The sequence below is a fragment of the Pteropus medius genome, unplaced genomic scaffold (genome assembly GCF_902729225.1).
Source record: "Pteropus medius unplaced genomic scaffold, Ma_sr-lr_union100, whole genome shotgun sequence".
Lineage (NCBI taxonomy): Eukaryota > Metazoa > Chordata > Mammalia > Chiroptera > Pteropodidae > Pteropus > Pteropus medius.
The window spans coordinates 550,072-565,986 of NW_024353790.1; the positions used below are offsets into that span (position 1 = coordinate 550,072).

Below are 15,915 nucleotides of genomic sequence, written 5' to 3' on the forward strand. Positions count from 1 at the left end.
CCCATCTAGCATTTCATCGGCCAACGTGAGGAGTTTGAGACAGCACGGGACAGCATTCTGGTGTGGCTGACAGAGATGGATTTGCAGCTCACTAATATTGAGCATTTTTCTGAGTGTGATGTTCAAGCTAAAATAAAGCAACTCAAGGTAATAAATTAGCAACTCTTCAAATGATCAATGTGAAGAAAATCTGAAGAGGAAGGGATTTATAGGTCCTTTTGTGAAGGGCATAGTAAAAGAATGATTCTTTTTATAAAAATAGTCCTTGATTAAAAAACATTGAAAAAATACAAAAGATATTAAAAATGAAATAAAGAGCACTACCCATAGATAACTACCATTAACATAATATACTTTTAATTATTAACTTGATAGCCAGAGTGTTAGGAATCTGCTTTTTTGGGTAGCGGTTTTTGGTTTTGGGGGTGTTTTTTTCCGGTTTGTTTCTAGAACCATCTAATAGTTTATTTGACCTCCATGTTCCAGAGAAATATAACTTTCTCATATTGGGATTTCATTTCACATATCCTACATTCTTATATGTCTAGTTACTTCTTTTAAAAATATTCTATATGTTTCAATATATAATTTGACTATAGTGGCTAATTAAAAACAAATCAGAGGAATATGCAGTACATTAGATAAGATTCTCTAAATAGAAGCATGTTTATCATCTTGAATAATTTTCAATACAGCTTATAAAAATTTCTTCCCAAGATCGATAGGTTTAAACAAATAATCACAATGCCAATAATCTTAGGTTGCTTTAATAAAACAAGAAAGTTGCCCTTAATCATAGATTCTCAGGATGAAAAAAAAAACCATAAAATAATTAACTCTAGTATTCTGCCCAAACCCTCTCTTTATAATGCCCCCCAAACCCCCACTTTCTCAAGTTGTTTCATAGGCAACTTAATGTTTAAAACCTTTGGCAGGAAATTTCTACCAAGTGGCAGTTGAATCTTTTCTTTTTGGACTCTGGCAGGGTCGTAGGACTCATTGCTGCCCTCCCTTCTCCCCTCACAGGCTTTTCATTATTGGGCAGTTTTGACTATTCCAGACTTTATTCTTGTATTAAAACTTGTCCTCAGTTGCTTAACTCTTTTCAACCATATCGAATGAGGCTAAATGAGCCTCTAGAATTCCTTATTTTTCAAATCATATTAATCTTTCCTGCTTAAGTCCTGAAACAATAAAAGAGTCATCCGAGAAGTATCTATGGCATTGTCATTTGCTTGGTATGATGTACGATCAAGAAATCTAAAAATATCAAATATATTCTTTAAAGTGCTAAATTTATTTCAGTGGTGCTGTAATGGTTATAATTGTTTTTCATCAGGGATAACCAATGCTATCAACTTTATGATGGTTTTAAATTAAGGTAAATTCGTATCCCCTATATGGCTTTTCTAAGCAGGGATCTTATCATAGCTTCGTGTCAGCGTGAGCAATAAAAATGACCTGCGACTTGTGCTCCCTAGGCCTTCCAGCAGGAGATCGCGCTGAACCACGGTAAGATTGACCAGATAATCGCCCAGGGTGAGCAGCTGATAGAGAAGAGCGAGCCTCTGGACGCGGCGGTCATCCAGGAGGAGCTGGACGAGCTGCGGCGCTACTGCCAGGAGGTGTTTGGGCGCGTGGAGCGGTACCATAAGAAGCTGACTCGCCTGCCTGTGGGTATCATTGCTTTCTGCTGTCATGAGGTCTAAAGAGCATGACTTCTGTGGGGTTAGGTAGCGCTGTGTAGCGGGCGAGAGCCCGGAGCCTGGAGCCGGAATGCCCGGGGTCCCATCCCAGCTCGGACACCTGTTGGCTACATAACCTAGGTCAGGTTACTTTATGTCTTCTGCCTCAGTTTCCTCAGCTGTAAAACTGGTTTAATGAGAGAGAGAGAGAGAGAACTTAGAAGAGTGTTTGGCACTTATCCCCTATAGGAGAAAGAAGCTTCTAGAGGAAACCTGAGCAATGTGAATAGTTGCTCAATTGATGAGGTTTGGTTGAATTTTCTTTCTCTTCCGTTTCTCTAATTGCTGCCATAATCAAATCTCATTGTAGAGATGTTATTATTAGAACATTTGGAACCTTCTATGATCAAATATATTTTGTATCTGGGATATAAGTTTAAAAAGGACAGGCTAAGGTATATTGGCGATTGCCTTTTGTGCCATTGTGTGCCTGTCGGATGGCAGTCACAGTACTAAGTTTCCTTAATTTATATTAGCTTCTCTAATCTTACCCCAATTCTTTGAAGCAGGTTTTAATATTATTTCCATTTTACCAGTGATAAAACTGAGGCTTTGGTAGATCAATTTATAAGACATTTTTAAAAGTGGTCAGAGGGTTCTTCTTGATTTGATGACGGGAGTTTAAAATGACCCCCATTGAGGTAGGATGAGCTTCACAGTGAGATGCGGTGGGAAGCAGAGCGAGCGGTGGTAAGGGGATCACGTGATCGCTGCAGTAACGGAGTTGGCTTGACTGCATTTCTAGCTCCCAGATGATGAGCACGACCTCTCTGACCGGGAGCTGGAGCTGGATGACTCTGCAGCTCTCTCGGACCTCCACTGGCATGACACCTCTGCGGACAGTGTGCTTTCCCCCCAGCCTTCCTCCAACCCCTCCCTCTCACTTGCCCAGCCCCTTCGGAGCGAGCGGTCAGGACGAGACACCCCTGCCAGTGTGGACTCCATCCCCCTGGAGTGGGACCATGACTATGACCTCAGTCGTGACCTGGAGTCTGCCGTGTCCAGAACTCTGCCCTCTGAGGATGAAGAGGGCCAGGAAGACAAAGATTTCTACCCCAGGGGAGCTGTTGGCTTATCAGGTAGGAAAGAGCTCTTCCTGTATGGCAGCTCGAAGGAAAATAAAAGGGAATGGATATTGTACGGGAAACGTGTGAGCTCAGCAGAGTCATCTCCGTTCCTCTCCCATTACGGGAAATCGCTCATAAGAGAACAACCAGATATTTGTGTGATCATCAAATACAAAATTTGGTGTGGCCATGGGTTTGTCCCACTTAGACTTAGGTTCTTATTAGGTGACGAGCGCTTTGCTAAGTACTGGAGATACACAGTTCCTTTCCTTCTCAAAGAGTTTACCCTCTAGGTGGACAGAGACAATGGGTAAGACCTGTGTGGCGCTAGGACAGCCATGGGCACATGGCGGTACAGAAGGCCAGCCGAGGGACGGCTCACTGGAGCTTTGACAGAGGGCTTCAGGGAGGGACTCTTGAGCTGAGGCCTGAAGGGTGAGTGGGACCCAGTCAGGCCGATGCAGCAACATTCAAAGAAGGAAAGGAGAGGGCACCCATCCCAGCTGGCCACAGCATTTCCGGTCACCTGAAATTTGTCCAGAACGACAAGGCTGTAGGTTAGGAAGCATGGAGTGAGTGGGGCAGAGGAAGTGGAAAGGCAGCCTGGTCATATAGCCACCTGTTTACGTGGAAGGAGTTTGGCTTTTATCCTGAAGGTCATGGGCAGCTGCAGCAGGGGTCCGGGGAGGGAGGTGATGTGATCAGAGGCATATTTTCAAAACACCTGTCTTGATACTATATGGAGGGGAGTGCTTTGGGAGGAAAAAAGTCCAAATGGAAATGTTTTATAATCCAGGACAGATAAGATGGTGGCCTGGACTCAGGAAGCAGCATTCTAAATGTAGAGAATGGAAAGGATGTAAGAAATCACCACGAGTCCCCTCCACAACTGACGATGGATAGAACTGGGGTTGAGGCAGTATTCTAACAGGCATCTTGGTGAAAGATGTGACTTCTCTCATTTCTATTTTGTCTTTACAGTATAGCGTCATACTTAGGCATTTGGCACCTAAAGTAGCACTGTTGAATTGTGGCTGCATTGTGACTGTCAAGCACTGGAATGTGACTGTGCAAATTGAGATTTGCTGCATCAAATGCACTTACACGAATACGTGAATTTCAAAGACATAAAATAAGAATGTAAAGGATTAATCATATTCATGTTGATTACATGTTGTGATTTGGATATATCAGTTTAGTAAAGTGAAGTATTAAAAGTATTTTCATCATTTTTTATTTTTCATGTGGCTACTAGAATCTTTAAAGTCACACACGTGGCTCACGTTATTTCTAGCGGCCTGGTCCAATGCTGCCCTAGCTTCTGACCGTCTGGATTGAGACCCCAGTTTTGCCACTGACCAGCTGTTGAAACTTGGATACATAACTTAATTTTTCTGGACTTCAGCTTTCTTATCGATAAAATGGGAGTAACCCTCCCATGCACCCTGTAGCTTTTCTGTGAGGATAAATGAGTGCTTAAAACAGCGCCTGGCTCATAAAACACCGTCAACCAGTGCGAGCCCCTATTACGATTCGCTCAGGAAACCTTCGGTTTGCATGTGCAACTTCTCCGTATGCTCAGAGCTGTCCGTCTACAATGGCTCACTTCCTCTTTTCCCCTAGGAAAGTTGTTTTCCTGCCACAAGGGAATCAGTATCTGCAGAACTTATCTGTCAACTTAGACTGTGCTCTTTTTGCAGATGTAATCATCCCCGGAAATCCCGAGGCCTATGTAAAACTCACAGAGCGTGCCATCAGAAATGCCTCTGGTAGGCACTAAAAGCCGAAGCGAGCCTCCCTTTCTCACCTGTAACAAGCCTCCCCTCTTAGCACATCTCCTGTACCTCTCTCACAGCTCTGTGGCACAAGCATGTTAAGGCAGAACCTTCCTCTCTTACTACTGTGCTAGGGGAAAGAAATTGGAGGGGTTGATCAACACCAAGAATAAGATTTCAGTAATCAAGTGCAATGAAATAACTTCTCAACCCATTCAATGGTAATCAGTCTCATTAAGTATAGAGCTGTGATATCCATTAACTGCAAAAAATAGGAGGTGGAAATGCTAGTTTTCAGCATTTGCTTCCTACGCCCTACTTGATTGTAGCAGCACTGACTGCATGACTCTGATGGGTCACTCTCTTCCCTGTGGCTGAGGAGTCAAGTGCTGGGGTCCCTGTCCAAACCCACCAGCCTGCACGTGTACCCTCGAGCCTGTCGCTCTTCCTCCTGGTCTCAGTGGTCACATCAGATAAGGAGTGAGACCAGATCAGATGTTCAGCTCTAAAAACATATGTAATTTTATTTAATGTCTTACCCCATGAAATAATTTGAAATGAAAAATATATTCCACAGTATCTTAAGGGTTAGATTTTCCTTTAAGGACAGAATGATTCTTGGAATAAGAATTGAAGGAAAAAAAAAATGAAACCAATTTTGCTTAATGTTGCACTGGACCAACCGTATGTAGTTCAAGGTCAGCTATATGGAGGAGGGTGGAGAGAGTAGGGTTTGAATAGAATGGTGTGATATTGAATTGCAGGGTTATTATTTAACACTTAAGTTTTGTAGAAAAACGAAAGAACAGGTTGCGCATTAGCATTAATGAAATGATGACTATCTGAGTGATTCTCAGTGAGAGACCTCTTCCAGGTGTATGTAGAAGACCTTCCTTCAAAAAAGAAAATTCATAAAGCTTACTAATATTTGTTCTGCTTTCACCCTGTGCTAGCTTCACTCTGATGATCAATGTTCTTGCTCAGTTCAAAAGACTTCAATACACATACACACAAATAATAAGAATTTCACTAAAAGATTACATCTCTGAAGGGAAAATGAGCCAGGAGTTCTAGGCTGTAAGTAAGAGCATGCCTAGATTGAAATGCTAACATCTTAGCTTTCTCCTGGTTTCGTTTCAGATTTTAAACAAAAGCAAGTTGTTGCTAGTTTGGTGTTTCTGTACATATCTATCCTAAGCTAGTCTTTTCTTGTCTAACTCGAAGTCATGCTTTAAGTGAATGACACAGCCACCTGGCACTTCAGTGGCACTGTCTTCTAAGATGCAGAAGAAAAATGAGAGAGTGTATCTTTTTCTACTTGATAAGTGACTGCAGAGGGAGCATAAGAAATAATCTCCTTTTAGTTACTGGAGAGCAGAAGGCACCACCTTATGTTCTCGGAAAGGCCTTCCACGGCTCACAACTCCCAGGCTTTCGGGGGATCAGCCGCGAGAGGGAACAGACACACAGGCTGCTAGAACCCACTGCGATATCCAGTCGGCTAGGACTCTTAGTCAAACACGTTCATTGCTCTGGTCATTCAAACTTCTAACCCACGAGCATGTTAAATCCGAACTTGCTTTATAATCACTCACACACATGCCATTTCTATACAGCTTTAACTGAAATAAGTAAACTTCTTGAATGTCAAGCTTGCCAAGCTTGTAAAAATTCTTATGGTCGACACTGCAGGGGATCCCAGCTCCTTAGAGTCAAAGATCCGACAACTGGACAAGGCCCTGGATGACAGCCGCTTTCAGATGCAGCAAACTGAAAACATCATCCGCAGCAAAACTCCTACAGGACCAGAGCTGGACGCCAGCTACAGAGGCTACGTGAGTATCCTGACCATCACGATCTGGACAAGTACCTGGGAATCACAGTCGTGTAACAAAGAGCGATTTGTCTGGGGCATGAGGGCTTCATGAGCTCTCCAAATACCAGCTGCCCTTGAACTCATGGGTGTGGGTGTGTAACACATAGCCCTGTTAGCAGCTTACCTTTGAATCAAACTGAACCATGCTCAGGCCCACGAACCTGCTATAATGATCAGCCTCTAAACAGAGAACTTAGTGAGATCGGTTTAACTGAAAGCAACAAAAGCCTTTCACTCCCGAAAGGGATTAGGCATTTTTCCAAATTGGGCTAATAATTTTTGGACCATGGTTATCCTTGGAGCAGCAGATTTTAGCTAATAAGTTACTAATACAGAATTTTTTGTAGTTCTTTTCCTGTGTTTATCGATTCACTGGATGGCTTTGGGAATGCTTTTATCCTCTGTTTTTAGTATACTCATTCTGGACAAAACAATTCTAACAAGAGGGATTTGTGGAAAAGATGGCAAAAGATTGTGTACATTACCATTTCTTTTTTTTTTTTTGAAGTTCTTAGTAAAATACATAATGACTTTATTTGCCCTGCTCAAGCTACCGACCAAATAATTTTTCTCAGAGAACTACCTTTTCTCTTACACATATTTAAGCAAGAGAATTTGGAAATCCCTTCCATGCCTCGTATCTTCTTTTCACACCCGAAAGACTGCCTGGTAGAAGAAAAGAAAACTTAATTTTTCTAAGTCTAATGACAGCTCATACCTACTGCTTCCTGAAACCAGGGAGGAGAACCGTTCCCGTACACACGCCAGTGTCCGTGAGCTCACGGTTACAGAAGGAGCCCAATCTTGAGTTTAATTCCTGTCCAATCGGGCCTATTATACTGACTTCAATTATTATGAAACCTCTTTTTTCAAAATATAACACAGTTTTCTGATGGCATGCCGACGTCACTGAGGTTATATTCAATCTCAATCAAAAGTAATTAAAATCACTTACTAGCAAGGTGATTTGTTAAAATCATTGAAAGATAAAGTTTTGGTCAGAATAGCAGGAGTGCCTTGAAACGAGTTGTTCTTTTAATCTTTGAATACTGTGCATGATATGAAACATAGAGTTGGAAGTTTCTCTTTTGATATTAGAACTTATTTCCTTAATGCCTATCGAACAGTGCTTAAATTTTTTCATCTGACAGCTGGCTTTAATATTCCTTTATGCTTTTAAGTATTTTAATTATTTAATGTAAAAAAAAAACTTCTTTGACATCTGTGCTAATGTTGTCGTTCCCACATTTCAGTTTAAGAAAGAGGGAGTGACTTGCCAAAAATTATATACTGTAATGCAGCTGAGAGTTCTGAGTTTTAAGTTCAAGCCTGTTGATTCATAAACTTAAAAGAAATTTTGAGGGCTTCTCATGCAAAACCACATATGCAAAGTATGTCTTCAAGGCATTGCTTTAGGTATATATGAAGGTGTAACATTTAAGAAGTATGGTTTTGAACCTGACCTTCTTTTTTTTAGCAGACTAGCGCAAAGAAGATAAAGCCACTGTCCTTTTTGAGGAACTACAAAGATATGTTCCCCAGAAGCTCTTGCACTTGTGAGGATGTGAGAATTTTGTGACAGGGGCCTGTTTTCTGTGTCTACACAGATGAAACTGCTGGCTGAATGCAGCGGCAGTATCGACTCAGTGAAGAGGCTGGAGCACAAACTGAAGGAGGAAGAAGAGAATTTTCCCGGCTTTGTTAACCTGAATAGCACGGAAACCCAAACAGCTGGTGAGTGACAAGGGCTCAATTCAAGACAGAGTGAAACGGAAGATTCTGAAACACTTTCTTACACCTGAGTTGCCCCCTGCTGCTTACCTCACTCTTCACCATTCGGTCTTAAGTACATTTTTTCCATGGTCCAGTGACTCTCCTATGCAGAAGAGGGAGGCAGAAGGCATCACAGTGGTGTTTTTCCTTGTCTCATATATTTTACTGCACCATCTCCAGCATCACTAGTCAGGCATCGTACACGTATGCTCTCAGACTTATATTTATTGTAGGAAGAAACCAAGAATTGGATGTTATCCTCATGCGTGCTACTGCTTATTGTTCCATAAAGCTCTTTACAGTGTTAAACCTTATATAGCTATTTTTTTTTACTCCATTATCATTAAAATTACAGATAGGAAAAACATAGCCATGTGATGTTGTATGTGCAGCTGACAACCGAAATGCCCAGCGGAATTATTTTTCTTTCTGTTGCCATTTAAAGTTAGCCACCCATGTATGTTTAAAGCATTTCCTAAACATCATATATGGAGAAATATGCCTTCCTATTCTACGCATGTCATGTCTCGCCAGGTGTGATTGACCGATGGGAGCTCATACAGGCTCAGGCCCTGAGCAAGGAGCTGAGAATGAAACAGAACCTCCAGAAGTGGCAGCAGTTCAACTCCGACCTCAACAACATCTGGACCTGGCTCGGGGACACGGAAGAGGAACTGGAACAGCTACAGCGCCTGGCGCTCAGCACTGACATCCCGTCCATCGAGCTGCAAATAAAAAAGCTCAAGGTAGCAGTCCTCGCCTTTCCCGAGGCAGCCAGACAGCGAGCTGCCACGTGGAACGGCTGATCAGATGAAACCACTAGCTCTAGCTGCTCTGTGACACGGCAGCAGAGACGTTTTCGACAGAATGGAACACATATGCTCTCCTTTCCCTCAGCCATCCCCAGTCAGAGTGTTTATAGAGAAGGTTTAGAAGGGCAGAAAGCTGGGCCACGTTGGAGCACTAACCACCATGGAAATAATCACGTGCAATTTAATGGACTGGTATTTAAAAAATAACCAGTTAAAATTTCATGAACCATCCAGGTACATCCGGGGCCTATTTAACCTCTTTTAAGAGAAATAGAGATATGATCACATTCTCACAAATCTGTATCTAGAGCTGGGCAGGAATCCTCTCTAAAACTTTTATCTTGCGAGTTTGTGGAAAGCTAATGAAAGCATTTAACATTCTGCAGAACTTCTGATATAGATTATTGTATTGGCAGTAGCCATTTTCAGTAATGAATAAGATGAAACAACTATGGAATCAGTGTGGTAAAACACCAGACATTTGCCTGTGTGGGTACGGAACATAAGATAACTTCCTTTTACTCCATCTCTGGATCTTAGAAATCCTCCTTAGCCCAGCTATTGAACTGCATTAATATGTAGAGACTTTTATAAACATACTGTAGAGAGCACAGTTTCTTTTTAATAGCTCTTTTGCTTCTGTCTTTTTGTTTGGAGAACATTAAAACGTGCTCTTCCTAGCAAAGCTATAGCCAGGCTCTCCAGGTTTAAGGATGAAGTGTGCTGCTTTTGTGTCTCTCTGGTTTCACTCGATGCTATTTATTTGGGGGTGATGTTTTGGTGGCTTGCTTGGATGCTCGTTGTTTTAAATTTTCAAACAGAGAAATGAGCCTTCCCCACAGATGCTCAGACTTCTTATAGAGAAGCCTCTGCACCAGCCCCATCGATTTCAGGATGAAGCATCAGATGGGATATGGCAATTTACATTATCTGGACTTAAAAATGCATCTCTCTCTAGAATACTTACATTACGTTAATTCCTCTTTGGGAAAATATAAGGCAGTGTTGCATTAAAACTAGATTTTCTTAAAAGGGGATGAAGCAAATGTTGGCCAGAGTTTGAGACCTAAAGCGAGATCAGGGTGAAGTAAGAAGTGGCAGTCGGCCTGTGTGACGAGAAAAGTCATCTTCTTCTGTACCCCTTCCCAATAACCCCATCTGTTTTCTGGGGATAAATCTGTGGAATAACCAAGTATCTCTCCACAATATCTCCTGATCTTATACTGTCTCTGTGGCTGAATCTACATGACAGCATATTAGGAATGTATTGAAAAATGAAAAATTAAGACAAGTTGACAACAATCACAGAAATGGTGAGAAATTATAAGAAAATGTAGCCCGGGTAGATGTGATTTGCAGGCTCACTCGCCCTAATTTGATCAGGGGATGTTCAAATGGTACCTAGCTATTCAATTATTAATATAGAATCATGGGCTCAAGTTCTCGGAATTTAGTTCTAGATTTTTGGGAAATGTACAAAGTAAAAAGTCAGTTTCCTATTTTTTTTTGTGTGTGTATGTGTGTCAGAGAGAGAGAGACAGACAGACAGACAGGCAGACAGAGAAGTTAAACTAAATTGGTTAGCTGATGAAATTTCCATTGCATACACTTTACCTTTACAAGAAGGTAGCCTATGACATGCAGTGTCCTCAGCCTGTGGGCCACCACCTGTACCTATGGAGTCAGAACAGCTGGAGGCCAGGGCCTGGGAATCTGCTTTCTCATCAAGCTTCTCATTCCATTCTTATGCACAGACCTTTGAGTACCAGTGGTCAAGTGAAATGGGATTCTTATACTAGGAAAAGTGTATTTCCTGCTGTGCAGAACTATTGGAGCCAGGTTTTGTGTTGTTTTGTTTGTTGTGTTGAACTCCCCTGCTGGGGGTTGAGTTAATCATACTCCTTAGTACATTGCGCAGGGTCGTAGTTACTTCCTGCAAAATTCTCTTAATTTTGTGTATTTGTCTTTTTTCCCTCACTGTTTTTTAATCCTCATTCCTCTAACCCATGGCAACCATTCTGAAATGTTTAATGAATGTTCTTTGTTAACATGCATTCATGAAAAAGGTAGATTTTTGTGTGTGCACATGTATTTTAAATGACATAAATGCTATTATGTTGCACATATCATTCTGCTTCTGACTCATTCACTCTACACCATATTTTACTAAGACTTATTTATGTTGTCAAGAGTACCTCTCATCCATAGCTTTTAACTACAGAATGATTCTTAGTGATACAGATCCACTGTGTCTAACCTAGCTGTCTTGTTAAGGCCAATTTTAATTAATGGATTTTATTTTTTGGGTGAAGCATTTCCAAAGGTCTTAGAATATTTTTTAATGTTTTTATTGTTGTCTTCCTTGTTTGTCCTCCTTCCTCTTTTCAGGAGCTCCAGAAAGCCGTGGACCATCGCAAAGCCATCATCCTCTCCATCAACCTGTGCAGCTCCGAGTTCACCCAGACCGGTGGTGAGGAGAGCCGGGATCTGCAGGATCGCTTGTCCCAGATGAACGCACGCTGGGACAGGGTGTGCTCATTGCTGGAGGACTGGCGGGGGCTGCTCCAGGATGCACTGATGCAGTGTCAGGTTTGTGGGGACTTGGGTAGGCCATGTTACAGTGTGAGACATTTCCGGTGTAGATGAGTCTGTGATTTGATTTATCAGGGTCACTAAAGGGATGCAGTTACTCCTCAACATCAATATTTGAGTGAAATAACTTTGTGCCCCAATTTTCATTTTACTAGATCATGTACAAGTTCTAGACCCCATCTTCTATCCAGCTAACAAGAGATTATTTCCATAAGTTTATCTCAGCCCCAACATTCCTTCTTTGACTCATTCATTTATTTCATTCATTCATTCAACAGGTATTTACTAAGCACATAAGAAGACATTTCTTGAACATCAAAGTGAACGTTACAAATATTTATTTATTTATTCATACCGCAATTGATAAGTAGACACTGTCTGACAGATACTTCCCTAAGCAGTCAAGATACAGCACAGCCTCTACTTCTGTTGGGGAAGACAGACAATAAGAATGCAATTAAATGGTTAACCAAGATGTTGAGGATAAGAGTAACGGAGAAAAGCCACTTCAGGAGGGTGGTCAGGGAAGGGCTATGGATCTTTGAACTGACATTGGAAGGATGACTCTGTGAAAGAGAGAGAGAGCAAACGAGAAGTGCCAGATACAGGAACTTTTCCATCTTTGAGGGCAAAAAAAGGGACAAAAGTCATCATCAGAAAGTCGTCAGAGAGGCAGGAAGTGGTAAGAAGGACTGGGAAGGTGATCAGGAACCAGGCCATGCAGGCCCTTGTAGGTCCTGGCCAGGAGTTTAGATTTTATATGGGCCCCAAGAATAATCATTCCTTGAGATCAGATTCGCAAGCTGTTTTTTCAGCTCTGCACCCACTCCTAGAATGGTGCCTTCTGCATAGGAGATCTACAAGGACTATACGTTGAATGAATGAATGAATGAATGAATGAATGGATGGCAGGATGGATGAATAAAGGGGTTATGAGATTGGATTTAGGCCTTAAGAGATGGAACGATTTGCATACATACAGGAGGAGCAAGGGGAACAGAGTTGCTTCCTTCCAAATTATACAGTAGCCCTAGAAATTTCTCTAATATTTTGTATTTTGAATCAATTTTCCTTATGTGTAAATTTTCCATGAAGTAATCAGTTTGATGCTTTTGGTAAGAATGTGACCTAAGATAATTACAACAGCACCAGTGCCTTTCTCAGAGAGACGTTGTGTATAAAATCTTAAAACCAACCTATCTTTGCCAATGGTAGCAATTGTTCAGAATGGAAATTTAAGCTGTAAGGAAAAGAAAAATATGGAATTCAAGATGATTTTATGCTCTATATTTTTTTTTGCGCTAGGATTTTCATGAAATGAGTCATAGTTTGCTTCTTATGCTGGAGAACATTGACAGAAGGAAAAATGAAATTGTTCCTTTTGATTCTAATCTCGACACAGAGATACTTCAGGACCATCACAAACAGCTCATGGTAAGACATGTGAACCCTGGCAGCCACTGGCATTCTGAGCAGCGACACATTTCATTTACAGAAAAAGAACATAGGTGGTAATATTTTTTTACCTTTTGAGTTAGCGTCTCTAACTTGCTCTTTCTTTACTCCCTATAGTTTCCAATTTTTGTGAAGCAAACATGTCCGTAGAAGATGATATCCACTAGCTTTAGAATCTGGTTCTAAAGTGATTGCTCTATTGTAGACATTGTAGGTGTGCTTAATCTTAATTAGCTTATTTTTATTAAAATGAGTCTTTGGTGAATTATACTTGTTGATTTAAACTGTATTGGTCATATCTAGGTCCCAAAAATGTATCAGGTGTTTGTAATAAAAGGACATTAAAACCATTAAAATAGAAAGAGAGCTTTAAGACTTCTTAAGAGGAATTAAGTGTACGGAATTTAACGTTAACCTGAAAGTTAAGACAAAAAAGGAAATGTGATGAGTTAAATTTTCATTGTCGAACAAAAAGAAAACACCTGTTCTCAAGGGGCAGGAAACTTTTTCTAGCAGTGAATTCAAAAGGAAGCTTACAGAATTTCTGAGTGGATTCTTATGCAAGGAACTTTGGACAGTGTAGCATACAGTGTACTCAAGTGATTTTATAGAAGATAAAGAAGCATATTTGAGTTCCATTAGGAGAAAATGATTTGCATTTCGTAGCTTTCTGTATTATTCAAATGTTATTTCTTAACATTTAACACTCACTCACCTAACCAACAGAATTGGTAGCTTTTAATTCAATACTGCAAATATCTTAGAAACAGAGGAAATCGCTGTGGGACTGCATTTTCACTAGACTTTTGACCTCAGACTTTTAAGCTGTGAATGACAAATCATCCATATATCTTTCTAAAAATCTTGAGCAGATATCAGAGTATACCTAGACATACGTGAGGTTTGCTAGATTTATGGTAATGTTTTACTTTTCTGTTTTAAAGAATACCTTACGTCTCATTTGCGTAATACTTTATATTTTAAATTTTTTCACATAGATTCACTAATTTGAACTTTCCAATAATACCGTGGGCCAGGCAGGAGATAGTATCATCATTTTACCAAATGAGAAAACTGAGATCAGAAAGGTTCAGGGGCCTTGTAGAATGTTTTCTGTCAGAGGCAGGATTAGAACACAGGCCCCTAATTCCCAAATGCCGTGGGCTGTGCAGCCTTCCTTGCGTGAGCACAGCGTTCTGATCCTCAAGTATAATCTCCCACTCAGTTAAAGTTATGTCACCCCATACTTTCTCCAATTATAAAATATTCTTAGGAAAACATGTCTTATTATGTGCATAGCAAATAAAGCGTGAGCTATTGGAATCCCAACTCAAAGTGGCCTCGCTACAAGACATGTCTTGCCAATTGTTGGTGAATGCTGAAGGCACAGACTGTTTAGAAGCCAAAGAAAAAGTCCATGTGATTGGAAATCGGCTCAAAGTTCTCTTGAAGGAAGTCAGTCATCACATCAAGGAGCTGGAGAAGTCATTAGACCTTTCAAGCAGTCAGCAGGTAAGCTCTGAACAGACATCACTGTGTGGCATTTCTTACAAGATACCAAAGAAACATCATCTTTATCCGTTTTAGAAAGTCTTCGAATGTAATACTTATCAGAACAGAGTTCTACCCTCAGTCGCTGCTCTTACAAGTCCTGTCTCAAAAAAGCGACTCAAACTTTTTTAATAGGACATCATTTTTGATTCTCTTACACCCAAAAGACCTCCTGTAATTATTACTGGTGACCTTATTACCGCCACTATTGTGACATTTTATTTTACCCTGTTTCTTTAAGAAGTCACATGTTTTCAGTATCATAGCTATGGTAGATCACAACCAATGGTTACATATGACTTTCATATTCAGACACTAGAAGGTTGAATTCTCCCGATATAAACAGCAATTAATCCATAGAAAATGTCCTCTGCTCATTTATTTATTTTTTTATTATTTTTCTTAAACCTACTGCATCACGGTAGTAGTGTTGGCTTTGAGAAATGCATTTGCAGGTACAGAGATGCTTGGTAAAACTTCATTCTGTTGTGAAATCCCTTTATGAAGGCACAAACACTTTGCCCTCCTATAAGAATGTGAAAGAACAATCTACTCCAAGTACCAGCAGTGCTGGAATCAATATAATTTCTCTGATGCTCAAAGGCAGGCTCCTTGAGGACTATGTTTTGTTTCTAACTCAGGTGAATTGGCTTCTCTCTGACCTGACCTGCAGCTCTAAGGCAGATTCCTTCACCTTTTCCACTTCCACACAGTCACATCCATGTCACTAAGAAATAATAAAACTACGAGTGACATAGTAATAAACCTATAGGGGTATTTTCTGAAAAAGGGACAAACTTACAAGCAAGAAATCCAGATACACTAGAAGAGTTAGATTCTGTTCTTCTTGTGGTTGTCTGATTCTATTTTCCCCAAGGAAAGGTTTGATTTTTATGGGGGATGCAGGTGGGCGGGGGGGGAACACATAACGTGTTACAGAACCATCATGGCTCGGGAACACGGAGTTGCCAAAAGAATCTCTTCTCCATGTAGGATTTGTCTTCCTGGGCTTCTGCTGATGAACTGGACACCTCAGAATCTGTGAGTCCTACGTCAGGAAGAAGCAGCCCAAACAGACAGGTAACTTTCCACCAGTGTTTTTCAGTTGGCCCATGGGAGGGAACCCTGGGGAGTTCGTACCCACCAGGGTCCACAGGCTCTTCCCCAGACAAAGCAGGGACCCCCATCCAGGAGAGGTTGTCACACCCTGACTCACTGAAGCGCTGTTTCCTTAGCCCTGCCACGTGCCCTCCCCGCCAGCTTCTTGAA

The 15,915-nt window shown here is 41.0% G+C and overlaps 1 protein-coding gene across 14 annotated transcripts in view; it reads left to right on the forward strand.

Annotated features, from left to right (window-relative positions):
• The window catches only part of SYNE1 (spectrin repeat containing nuclear envelope protein 1), a 406,416-nt gene that overhangs the window by 370,683 nt on the left and 19,818 nt on the right, over positions 1 to 15,915 (forward strand). For 8 of the 14 annotated variants that reach the window (XM_039851332.1, XM_039851317.1, XM_039851318.1 and 5 more), the window contains 11 exons: positions 10 to 147; positions 1,482 to 1,673; positions 2,491 to 2,824; positions 4,513 to 4,581; positions 6,280 to 6,422; positions 8,071 to 8,197; positions 8,771 to 8,982; positions 11,437 to 11,637; positions 12,946 to 13,074; positions 14,395 to 14,607; positions 15,640 to 15,731. In XM_039851332.1, the coding sequence (XP_039707266.1) occupies positions 10 to 147; positions 1,482 to 1,673; positions 2,491 to 2,824; positions 4,513 to 4,581; positions 6,280 to 6,422; positions 8,071 to 8,197; positions 8,771 to 8,982; positions 11,437 to 11,637; positions 12,946 to 13,074; positions 14,395 to 14,607; positions 15,640 to 15,731 (1,850 nt within the window). Of the gene's footprint in view, positions 1 to 9; positions 148 to 1,481; positions 1,674 to 2,490; positions 2,825 to 4,512; positions 4,582 to 6,279; positions 6,423 to 8,070; positions 8,198 to 8,770; positions 8,983 to 11,436; positions 11,699 to 12,945; positions 13,075 to 14,394; positions 14,608 to 15,639; positions 15,732 to 15,915 lie in introns of all 14 variants that reach the window. The other 6 variants (XM_039851319.1, XM_039851320.1, XM_039851325.1 and 3 more) reach the window with 5 other exon arrangements.